We start from the raw sequence: 12,537 nt of genomic DNA, 5'->3' as shown, positions 1-12,537 counted from the left end.
TAAAGTTAAACTGCTATAATGTGTGGAATAATCCTTAAACAGTCTTCAACAGCAGCACTTTATCAAGTGTTTTTGTTATTAAAGAAACAGCTGCATAGTTTCAAATTTTTCTGTAGCACACTAGACTAGAAATTACTGTAGATGATAACAAAGAACAGAGGAGCATCATACGTGTTAAGCCTTCATTTGCTATTGTTGATGACAGTAATTTTAGTCTGTCACAGAACTGGGCAAAATTTCAAGAAAATGAGAAACATTCATATTTTGGGCAAATTCTGTGGCACATGCAATTCAATTAAAACAAAAATTTCTAGAGTGCTGAATTAAAACAAAAATGTTTGTACCTCCTAATGATCTGCTGTCCTGTCAGTTGGAGAATTCCATGTGTCATGTACCATACACCAGAATGTAAAGAGGCTGATTGAGGCTTTGGAGAAAAGTTTGAAATAGAATTTTCAGGTCCCGAGGGTATATTACAGTGTATTTTAGACTGCATAAATGGTAAAGAAATTAGTTCTTTGTTAGCCTTGCGACCTTGCATTACAATTTCACATTTAAATATAATTCCTTTTATTGTTCAGTAGTCTAACAAATTCATTTTATCAGTCAACTCCCCAACAGGCCACTTAAACCTGCGACCGGTTTGTAGAAGTCAGAAGGGCACATATATGTCCTGACTTCCACCCTTCCACCTCTCCAACAGGGGTTCCTGGCTGGGAGACAAAGAACAAGGTGTCTTCTGAGATTTTCAGAAGCCCAGTTACCAATAGTAACACTGGGCTTGAATTTGGTGGAGCTGGGCATCTTAGTGTGCCCAGTAAGTTAGACTTTTTCCTGCACCCTTCAGCTCAAAAATGTTTTGCCCTGTAAGTTGCTGGATGTGCGAGCTGATAATGGCACGGCGAGGGCAACAGGGCATCTGGGACCATGGTGAACAACAGGACCAACAATGTTTAAACATTTTTAAAACCTCCAGCAACAATTCACTACCTGAAGGAATGAGACTCCAGACTTTTAATTGTTCACTTTCTGGGCAAGAGAGGTTAATTGGCAGTTATTAATAATTGTCTCATCATTAAAAGGGTACTTGCGCTGTTAATTACTAGACTTAACTTTCTGTGGCGAGTTTAATGAGCAATTAATGTGCAAATGCAGCAACTTTAAATCACAGGGAGAGTAAAGGTGAGCTGTCGTTTTCGGGAGGCTAACGGTGGAGTGGTGCAAATCGTCCAGCAACTTGTGGCGCTTCGCAGTTCGTGGGGTATCTCTTCCCTGCCACAAGTTTCTGGCCAACTTTAATAACGGCGTGCATCGTTCACACGCCATTATTTTTTCAGCAAATTCTGGCCCATTACTTCAAAGATCCAAGCCTAGCCATTCAATGCGATCACCGCCTGAGCATGGATGCAATAGTTTCAGCCACAATCTACAACACAGTGTCACTAGTATGGATAATTGCAGAGCCATGGGTGAGTCCCCCGTACGAGATTGGACTTCTCTTTGCTGTGATCACCTCTACAGTCTGGCTGTTTAAGTAGGGTTAGGTATTCTAGAAAATGGGCCTGAGATGGATGAGCTTGCTGTACACGGTTGCATATTAAGGTCATGCAGTTCTGGGTAGTGTTCTAACTAGCCTGAGATACGTGGATGAGACCATTAGTGAAAGACAATCTGTGATGTGACATTAATAGAGATTCCAATTACTTATAAGATGACTCCCTTCAACAACTAGCATTGTTGCTGCTTAGGCTGAAAATGGTAATGGTTTATAATTGCATTGGAAATGTGTGATCCTGTAATTTGAGTGTGACATAATTATGACAACAGCGATGCAGAGCTGTTTCTCCTGTTCTCCCTGTGATAAAAGACTACCTCTTTAAAATATGCGTTGGGTCATGTTTTAGTGTGAAATTGTTAATTAAAAAGATCAATCTGTTGCAATTTTTCTGAAGAAGGCTGGGGAGAGAGAATGTTAGGTTCAGAGAGCAGGTTGGAGTGTGGGTGATGGATTGTTAGGTAGGGCAGAAGCTATTAGCAAGTTGTGAAGAGGGGAAGGCTTGTAGGCAAGATGTGGTGACGCTTGGTAGAGAGTTATAACAGGATGTGTAAATGAGCTATTTAGACCTGGAGAGTGCGCTTCTATATTGTCTTGTGCAGTGAAACTGAAGAATGTTTAAAGCTGCACTGTCTTGAGGATGAATTCTGTGATTGTAAATAAAGTGACTAATTTCTACATGGGGTCGTTTTACAAATTGCCTCCCAGGTGTAAAACTGGTGTTGTGAATCAGCTGGCCATTGTAGAAACCACCTGATTTTCACTGATTTCCATGGAAATAGAAATCGGACAGCTTCTAAAATTGGCGACCTTTCTGTAACATCAGTTTTATACCAAGGCAACAAGTTAAGAATCTATCCCAATATGTCTAAAAAAAACTCAACAACATTAAATCCAAATAGATTACATATAATTATATTATTATGATGATGATTATGATTATTTTCTAGAATGACACAATTACACCATTAAAAAATAGTTTCACAAGCATGCCAAACCTCTGTGCTGGTTCCTGCAGCTGTTTTCCAGGAATAGAGTCACAAATTAGCCGCAAACATTCAGCTTAATGACAGTGAGAAGCCTATTACATTAAAATAATCCAAACATTTAAATCAATTTTTAACATTCCGGTAAGTTACTTGTGAAATTATCTGGTTTATAAGTAATGCCATTAGTTAAAACCAGAAAAATACACTCCAGAATGTTACCAGAGAGTTTTGTGCCAAAAATTAAATCAAAATAAAATTGTCAGTCCCATCCAGACATCTATACGTCCTTTTATTATGCTATCTGGAGTGATTACATTATACTTGATTTCTAAATATTATTTAAACAATTGAAGTTCATGTTAATTTAACTTTTTAGGCCTTATGAATATCCATAGCATTAACCCTATGGTTAATGAGTGCAATAAGTAAAAGACTAAATAAAATTAACTGTGAGGGATAAATTTGGTATGCAATTAGAAAGACGTGTCCAATAGCATGCATCAAAGTGATTGGAATATTCTGAGCTCTTGTTCCCTTTTCTGCTCTTAACTGCAGGAAAGGAAACCAGGATAAAAACGAGAATGTCTGGATGTTTAAGGACGAGAGAAAAAGGAAGAAGCTGCGAAAAATGCTGAAGAGGCTGAGAAATAATGATACGTGCAGTATGCCTGGCCTCACCTGTTTCACACATGACAACCAGCACTGGCAGACACCCCCATATTGGACATGTAAGAGCACAGAGCAGAAGTGGAGGTCAGCAGATTGCGATCTAAACTGGGCTGGGTATAACCAGACCTACGTAAACCAGACTTGCATGAAACATGTTATGGATTCCAATAGGAAACCTATTAGAGAACAAAAATAACTTGCACTTATTGCACCTTTAACATAGAAAATTGCCTGAGGTGTTTCACATGGGAGCAATAATGAAAGAGTTAGGACCAAAATCATGGTCAAATAGATAAGCTTTAAGAAGACTTCTAAAGGTGGAGAGATGGGAGGTTTAGGGAGGAGTTCCAGAAAGTCATGTTGAGGTGGGTGATGCCTCTGTTGCTGATGGTGGAATAGAGTGAGGATGGGTGCACAGAAGGCCAAAGTTGGAGGACTGAAAGACACAGGAGAAGACATAAGGCTGGAGGAGGTTGCAAAGGTAGTATGGGATGATGTATCAGAGGGATTTGTAATAGAAGATTTTAAACTGACAGTGTTGGGGAAGAGGGAGCCAGTGGAAGTTAGTGAGGATGAGGCTGATGGACAAGCACGATTCAGTGCAGACAAAATGCAGGAAGTGGAGTTTTAACCAAGTTGGACTTTGTGCAGGGTACAACTTGAGAACTTAGCAAGGAGAGAATTGATGAAGTCTACTCTAGAGGTAAGAATATCATTGATGCGCCTCAATAACTTCAAGGCTCAAAGTTAACTGGATAAAACAAGGCTTTTATTAGCAAAGAAAGATGCCTGTGTCTTCACCTAGCTTCACCTAGCATTCTGCTGTTCTGCTGCAAGACAAGCCTGGGCTTGTCTTAAGTAGGGCCAGGTATGGGCGGAGCCGACACACCTAATGGGGAGAAAGGGGGCGGTGCACTATATACAATACAAGGTAAAACACCGGAGCAGGCAATACAATATATGTAGTTAAATACAGAGTCTGATGAATGACATATTTCATCACATTCAACCCTTCTACAGATTTAGTCTGTCCGGGGGTGTGATAGTCCTCTGTGACCGACGTAATGGTTGCGGTGCCGCGGGTGCCGGCTGGGTGTCCCGGGTGACCTCCTGGGTCTCTGCCGGGGGCGCCACCGGGGTTGTTGAAGGAGTAGGTGGTGGGGGTACCGTTGGCTGGTGTTCTTCCGGGGGTGATGAAAGAATAGTGGGTGGGTAATAGTTGTTGTGGTTGTTGTCGTTGTTGTAGTCGTTGTCGTTGTTGCTGTTGTTACCGGCTGGGGCGAGGTCTTTTATGGACACAGTGTCCTCCTGTCCGTCGGCGTGCCGGACATACGCATATTGTGGGTTGGCGTGGAGCAGGTGCACTGGCTCCACGAGAGGGTCCGTCTTGTGGCCCCTCACATGCTTCCGCAAAAGTACCGGACCTGGGGTGGAGAGCCATGACGGTATGGATACGCCTGAGGTGGATTTCCGGGGAAACACAAACATTAGCTCATGAGGCGTGGCATTAGTGGCGGTACACAATAGTGACCGTATTGAGTGGAGCACATCTGGGAGGACTTCCTGCCAGCGGGAGATAGGGAGGCCCTTGGTCCTTAGAGTTAGGGTGACTGCCCTCCATACTGTCCCGTTCTCTCGCTCCACCTGACCGTTACCCCGGGGGTTGTAGCTGGTGGTACGGCTCGTGGCAATTCCCTTGGACAGCATGTACTGGCGTAGCTCTTCACTCATGAAGGACGCCCCCCTATCCGTGTGGATATAGCTTGGCATACCGAACAGGCAGAACAGGCTGTTGAGGCATTTAATGACCGTGGCGCTGGTCATGTCTGGGCAGGGGAAGGCGAATGGGAAACGGGAGTATTCGTCCACAATGTTCAGGAAGTAAACATTGCGGTCGACGGACGGGAGGGGGCCCTTGAAATCTAAGCTAAGCCGCTCAAAGGGCCGTGTAGCTTTGATTAGGTGGGCTCTATCAGGGCAGTAGAACCGAGGCTTGCACTCAGCGCAAGTGCGGCAGTTCCTGGTCAGGGACCGAACTTCCTCAATCGAGCAGGGTAAGTTGCGGGACTTTATGAAGTGGAACAGCCGTGTGACCCCTGGGTGGCAGAGGTCGTTGTGAAGGGTCTGTAGCCGATCCCCGGTGGCGTTGGCACACATCCCTTGTGAGAGGGCGTCGGGGGATTCGTTAAGGGCCCCCGGCCGGTATATGATGTCGTACTCGAAGGTGGAGAGCTCGATCCGCCACCTAAGAATCTTATCATTTTTAATCTTCCCCCTCTGTTTATTATTGAACATAAACGCTACCGACCGCTGGTCGGTAAGTAGGGTGAAGCGTTTGCCGGCTAGGTAGTGCCGCCAGTGGCGCACTGCCTCCACGATGGCTTGGGCCTCCTTTTCCACGGAGGAGTGTCTGATCTCGGGCCCCTGGAGGGTCCTCGAAGAAAGCTACGGGCCGCCCCACCTGGTTGAGGGTGGCCGCCAAGGCAAAGTCAGACGCATCACTTTCCACTTGAAAGGGAGTGTTCTCGTCCACTGCCTGTAGCGTGGCCCGCTCAATATCCTGCTTAATGCTTTTGAAGGCAGCATGGGCCTCAGCAGAGAGCGGGAAAGAGGATGCTTTCAAGAGGGGGCGGGCTTTATCGGAGTAGTTAGGGACCCATTGGGCATAATATGAGAATAACCCGAGGCACCTTTTCAGGGCTTTGGGAGTGTTGGGCAGGGGCAGCTCCCGTAGGGGGCGCAATCGGTCGGGGTCTGGTCCGATTTCCCCATTCTCCACCACGCTGCCTAGTATGCAGAGGCGCGTGGTGTTGAAAACGCACTTGTCCTCGTTGTAGGTGAGGTTGAGCTTTTGTGCGGTTTTCAGAAACCTCGCGAGGTTTGAGTCGTGGTCCTGTTGGTTGTGGCCGCAGATGGTGACGTTGTCGAGATAGGGGAAGGTTGCCTGCAAGTGGTGGTCATCGACCATGCGGTCCATCTCCCTCTGAAAGACCAAGACCCCATTCGTCACCCCAAAGGGGACTCTGAGGAACTGGTAGAGGCGTCCGTTTGCCTCGAAGGCGGTGTACGAACGGTCCTCTGGTCTGATAGGGAGCTGGTGGTACGCTGACTTGAGGTCGATAGTGGAGAACACCCGGTGTTGGGCGATTTGGTTCACCATCTCGGATATGCGGGGTAGCGGGTAGGCGTCTAGTTGGGTATAGATGTTGATTGTTTGACTATAGTCAATCACCATCCGCTTCTTCTCGCTACCCCTCACCACCACCACTTGGGCGCGCCACGGGCTGTTGCTGCGTTCAATAATGCGCTCCCTCAGGAGCCTGTCCACCTCGGTCGCGATAAACCGCCTGTCCTCCCAGCTGTACCTCCTGCTTTTGGTCGCTATTGGCCGGCAGTTAGGGGTAAGGTTCGCGAATAGCGAAGGTGGCTTTACCTTCAGGGTAGCCAGACCGCACATTGTGAGGGGCGGCTGGGTCCCACCGAAATTGAGCGTGATGCTTTGGTGGTGGCACTGAAAATCCAGGCCCAAGATCACGCTCACACATAAATCCTTCATAATTAACAGTTTAAAATTATTATATACAGTGCCTTTAACGGACAATCGTACCGCGCAGTAACCCGCAATAGTCGATATCTGGGTTTTGTCGGCCATAGAGATCGTGCCCTGAGTAGGGACTATAGTTAGAGAGAGTCGTACCAGAATGCTAGGTGAAGACACAGGCATCTTTCTTTGCTAATAAAATTGATGCGCCTCAATAACTTTAAGGCTCAAAGTTAACTGGATAAAACAAGGCTTTTATTAGCAAAGAAAGATGCCTGTGTCTTCACCTAGCATTCTGCTGTTCTGCTGCAAGACAAGCCTGGGCTTGTCTTAAGTAGGGCCAGGTATGGGCGGAGCCAACACACCCAATGGGGAGAAAGGGGGCGGTGCACTATATACAATACAAGGTAAAACACCGGAGCAGGCAATACAATATATGTAGTTAAATACAGAGTCTGATGAATGACATATTTCATCACATTCATGGACAGGTATTTCAGTGGCACTGGAGGTCAGGTAGAGACAGGGATGGGTGATGTCGTGGAGCTGGATGTAAACAATTTTGGTGATGGACAGAATAGGGGGTTTGAAGCTTAGCTCTGGTTCAAAACAGAACAGTGAGGTTGCCCATCATTTGGTTCAACCTGAATGAGATGACAAGAGTGCTGAGATTTTGTCAGGAGCTGACTAAAATGACGTTGGTCTTCTCAATGTTCAACTTGTAGAAATCCTGGTTCATTTACAAGCTGATGTTGGATAGACAGTCTGAAATACAAAGGTGGTTGTAGGGTCAATTTAATTAAGGAAGAGGTAGAGGTGGGTGCTGTCACCATATATCTGGAAACTGACTTTTTTTTCATCAAATTTATCTCTTGTTTTAGTGGGACCATTCTGTGCTTGTACCAGTGCAAATAACAACACCTATTGGTGTTTGAGGACCTTCAATGAGACCCACAACTTCCTGTTCTGTGAGTTTGCCACTGGTTTCCTGGAGTACTTTGATCTCAACACAGACCCTTATCAGGTAACATGGATCATCAGCTCTATGGAGAGTATTGAACTGCTCTGGAACGTTGCCATAAATTTGGTTGTCTAGGTTATGACATTAAATGAAAATAACTCGAGTCACCTCCCAGCATTTGTGCTTAATTTTAGGAATTTCACAAAAGCTGGCAAATTGCAACAAACTCTGTTAATTGTTTATACCTATTAGTTCCATTGCATATTTGTAATTGTTATACGCTCACTCTGATATGGAAACTATGAGTGGCTAAGCAGTTGTTCGTGAATGAAAACCGTTTTCATTATTGTTCCATTAATTAACTAGCTTCATTTCAGCTTCTGCATTTCAGCAAATCCCTCCAGCAGCATGCAGCGAGGTTTGAGGTGTTCTGCTGCACTTTCTCGAACACCTACTACAGGCTGCTCGTGGTGATAAGGTTGAACCTAATACCTTGTGCTCTTGTATCTACTTGCATCTAAAGACTGGCCAAGTTGGATGCCAATCCCTTGCTTATGGCATCCTGCCCCCTCCACTTGCTCCTTCTCAATTATGAATATCACCTGGCATCCCTTCCTCGGAGTCACCAATTGGGGTGTTAGTAGTAGAGATGTTATGTTAAATTTGTATAGAAATTTAGTTAGACCACACTTGGAGTACTATGAATAGTTCTGGTCTCCATATGATAAAAAGGATATAGTGGCACTGGAGAAGGTGCAAAAAAGATTTACCAGAATGATACCAGAAATGAGAGGTGATACCTATCAGGAAAGATTGAACAGGCCTGATAGAGGTTTTCAAGATTATGAAAGAGTTTAATAGGGTAGATGTAGAGAAGATGTTTCCACTTGCAGGGGACACCAGAACTAGAGACCATAAATATAAGATAGTCACTAATAAATCCAATAGGGAATTCAGGAAAAACTTCTTTACCCAGAGAGTGGTTAGAATGTGGAACTCACTACCAAAGGGAGTAGTTGAGGCGAATAGCATAGATGCATGCAAGAGGAAGCTAGATAAGCGCAAGAGGAAGCTAGATAAGCGCAAGAGGAAGAAAGGTGTAGAAAGATATGCTGATGGGTTAGATGAAGAAGGGTGGGAGGAGGCTTGTGTGGAGCATAAACACCGGCATGGACTTGTTGGGCTGAAAAGCCTGTTTCTGTGCTATAAATACTTTATAATACTTTGACTTGTGCTGAATGCAGGCATAGTGCTTGATACCAACCTGTTGCCATTTGCTCAGATGCAAAATACCATGGAGGTGGTGGCAGCTTCACAGTCCCCTGCAGGGGGCTCCCAAAGCAGTGAGGGACCAAGCACAGAACAGCGTTCACGCATCAGCTCTCTAACTTCTGCCATTGAGACCTTAAATGTGGATACTGAGTTATAGGAAACTCGCTACTGGATGGCAAAGACTTAGAAATTGTTTGCAAAGAATACTGATGGTAGACTTTATCTACATCACAGACACCCTAGGGACTATTCTCATGCAGTCCACTAGGACTCCAGCTATGGTGCCAAGCACCAGTGACATGGCTACAGGAACAGCCACTGAGATGGCTTCCTCTCAATGTGGGGCCTGGCTGGAGTTGGAGGCCACAAGCGATTGAGCAGGTGCCTGAGAGTGGGCAGACTCTGGCAGCCACTGCATTGTCACACATTACTCTGGCCATTGCAATGATATCTAGGGCTCCCACACCCAGAGATCAATCTACTCCCACCTGCCATCTATCATCCAACTATAATATCCCAGAGCGTGGTAATAACAACCACTCCAGGAGGCCCCAACTCTATCTGCCACCACAGCTGCTCCATCCACTTGAGGAGCACTTTGTCACAGGTTAAGGCAAAAAAAAGATTGAGCACATCTTACACAGTCACTCTCGCCACTCTCTGGGATATTATAGTTGGATGAACGATGGTAGGTGGGAGTAGACTTTGCCCATTGGAAGTAGTTCTAAATAAACAGTTTTTGGGCCGCTCTTCCTGACTGAACCTGACCATTTTGAGCCCAATCCTCCCAACTTTCCTAGGGGCTACTTGTATTGCTGCACCTATTCTGTCACTTTAAATGCAAGTGCAGCACAGCAAAAGTGCTGATTCTGCAAAAAGATTGCACAAGATCTCTCAAAATCTTTACAAAATCATCATTACAAAAACTTGAAAATGCTGCCAGGGGAAAAAAACAGATTTGAAAATGTTGACAAAACAACAACAAACAGGCTTTAAGAGGGCCTTCTGAGTAGGCCCATCTTCTGTAACAGTGATGTGGCCAGATTTTATGGGTAAAGCTAATGGTGTGGGCAGAGCATCATCCAAACTAACTAAATTGGTCATGGGACCTGATTCACTTCATTTACATAATATGGGTCTTGTTCATGCCGGTTTCACAACCTCTGTGAACTCGCCTCAAACTGCATTTTGAAAAATTAGGCTGGCACTGAACTGTGTCTAATAAAATAGTAATCCTTGAAAGAGAGAAATGAGCATTTACGCCAGTGTGGACTGCACGTGAACTCCAAAAGTTAATGAAATTCTCATGAGCCAATCCTAGCAGTGCAGCCCAAGTTTTAATGCATAAATAATTAACATTCTCTTTAAGCAAAGTTCATATTTTCCATTTGTAGCTGATGAATGCAGTGAACACATTAGATCGAGATGTTTTGAACCAGTTACATGTGCAACTTATGGAGTTACGAACCTGCCGTGGCTTTAAACAGTGTAACCCACGGACCAGGAATATGGACACAGGTACAGATACCTATCGGTATCCCCATTATAGAATATAGTGCATGAAAGTTGGCTGCCATATTGTAACTTTTACACTTAAAATTAATTATTTTACTTTTGAACAGGTGAGAAGAATTATTAATGTTCTTTAAGTTTGTAATTTATGGATCACACTATAGAAAAATGAAAAGCTGGCTAATAGTTCAGTAAAAATATTGTAGTTGAGATACAGTGCTGATTAATTATGGTAATTATATTAAAGAACCGTCAACTTGGTAATACAACTGATTCAGAAGTTAATGCCCTTATTAAAATTTATGGTTGGCACTAATGGAATAATTATCTAGATTCGGAGTTCATTTCCCATATACCATCAATATTGACTTCCACAGGGACTTAGCCAGCCAAAGGGCAAAATAGTTTGTTATTAATCTCGGGACTCTTTCAGTGAATAAGCTAATAATATTATTCCCAGCTTTGTTTTCTTGCATGGTTTACTTTGTATCCATTCTTCAGGAATGAAAATGGCCTTCCTTTAAATTCCAATATGGTTGGTGATCTCTTAACTGTTCTCAAAATTGTTATGTTTTCCTGTTTAGGAGAAAAAGATGAAGAAAACTTTGATCAGTACAGGTAACTTTAATTTATATAACTTTCTATAAATTTCTGCTAGTGTTGGAGCTTAAAATATTGGCCATGTTGAATAGAAATTTATAATTTTTGCCATGTTACTACATAATTTCACGCTATTTCCGGTGAGTTTATGCTTTGCTTGCCAGTTGAACATAATACCTTCAGTAGGTAACATAAGACTAAAAATCACTGTTGTTGTCAGTGGACAGGCAATTAATGTGTTCATTATGTTCTTATGTTCTTATTCTGCTGTCCACTATTTTAAAGCGGGTTTAACACCCCCATTAAAATAACAGACGGAGGAATATCACATGTACCACAAATACCTCTAGCCGTAATTTCTAGCCCATCGTAACCAAACATGAGTTATTAGCATCAGCATAATGCAGATTGATCAATCAGGTAATTTATATTTTATACACACACTATTTTGTTGGTACACTATCTGTTACATAAGCTACACATTCTCAGTTCAGGTCCAAAACTGAAGCCTCCGATCAGACCTCATTATGCTCTATTACTACTCCAATGTGCATTGCAGAGAGATAGAAACAGGTAGAAATTTTGAGAGTAAACCTACCCAGAATTCTATAGACTTGGAGAGGAAGAGAAGGCTAAGAATCTTAGATAACGGGCCATGTTAGAGACTCTAGATTGCCAGGCTTGTAAATACCTCCTTCCTCCCCTCTTCATCTATTGCCATCGTGATACCCAATTTAATTGGGACCCTTTAATAGGTATTTAGTCTTAAATATTATGTTCTTACTGCCTAGTTAAATCTAGTCATCCTCTTGCCTGGTGTTAACAGGTGCAGTCCAATCTTCAACAAAACTAAGTAAATTTGAATGGTTGACACCCATTTTTCAGATCGCTGTTAAACACCAATTTCAGGTTTACAAAGCTGTCTAGATCACTATATCTGCTCAATCAATATGTGATGCAGGTTATTTCCCCCTTGCCGCAGTATGCTATTTACTTTGTTGTGGAGGAAACATCGATGCAGGAACATCTGTAATATGTGCACCAATGGCATTTAGTAAAACTTTGGCATTAGAACCAATTTCTTGGTGTTGCAGTGGCAGCACTGCCAACATTTTCCATAACTGGCCGGTCTTTCAAAATAAATGTGTATGAATAAGCTACTTTCCTTGCAAGCATAGAATCGCGTGACTACATCTGAGAACTTGTTTTAATATTGAGAAATGTATATGACGTTGGTGGCAGGGGAAGGCCATTCATATACTTACCAAAGCTGATTACAGTTTGGAAGTCATACCCCTCAACTGTCCACCTTTACCTGGAATGTCCAATTTAGTGGGTGAATTTCAATCCTATTCGGTCAACTGACTTCGGGGCAGCACTCTCAAATTTTTTAATGTCCTTGAAGTTTAAAACTGTGGGTCCTAATATTTTACAATTA

General features: G+C 43.4%; 1 protein-coding gene across 14 annotated transcripts in view; it reads left to right on the top strand.

Moving 5' to 3' along the window:
• LOC147108681 (extracellular sulfatase Sulf-2-like) overlaps window positions 1-12,537 on the top strand; it is a 409,937-nt gene that overhangs the window by 389,190 nt on the left and 8,210 nt on the right. For all 14 annotated transcript variants that reach the window (XM_086005391.1, XM_086005393.1, XM_086005392.1 and 11 more), the window contains 4 exons: window positions 3,100-3,272; window positions 7,636-7,778; window positions 10,382-10,505; window positions 11,084-11,117. In XM_086005391.1, coding sequence (XP_085861517.1) covers window positions 3,100-3,272; window positions 7,636-7,778; window positions 10,382-10,505; window positions 11,084-11,117 — 474 coding nt within the window. The remainder of the gene's footprint in view (window positions 1-3,099; window positions 3,273-7,635; window positions 7,779-10,381; window positions 10,506-11,083; window positions 11,118-12,537) is intronic.

The sequence above is a fragment of the Somniosus microcephalus genome, chromosome 13 (assembly GCF_052327205.1).
Source record: "Somniosus microcephalus isolate GS21.2 chromosome 13, FLI_Smic_1.0, whole genome shotgun sequence".
NCBI classification, from domain to species: domain Eukaryota; kingdom Metazoa; phylum Chordata; class Chondrichthyes; order Squaliformes; family Somniosidae; genus Somniosus; species Somniosus microcephalus.
The sequence above is the reverse complement of the archived record's forward strand: the minus strand, read 5'-3'. Positions and strand labels throughout refer to the sequence as shown.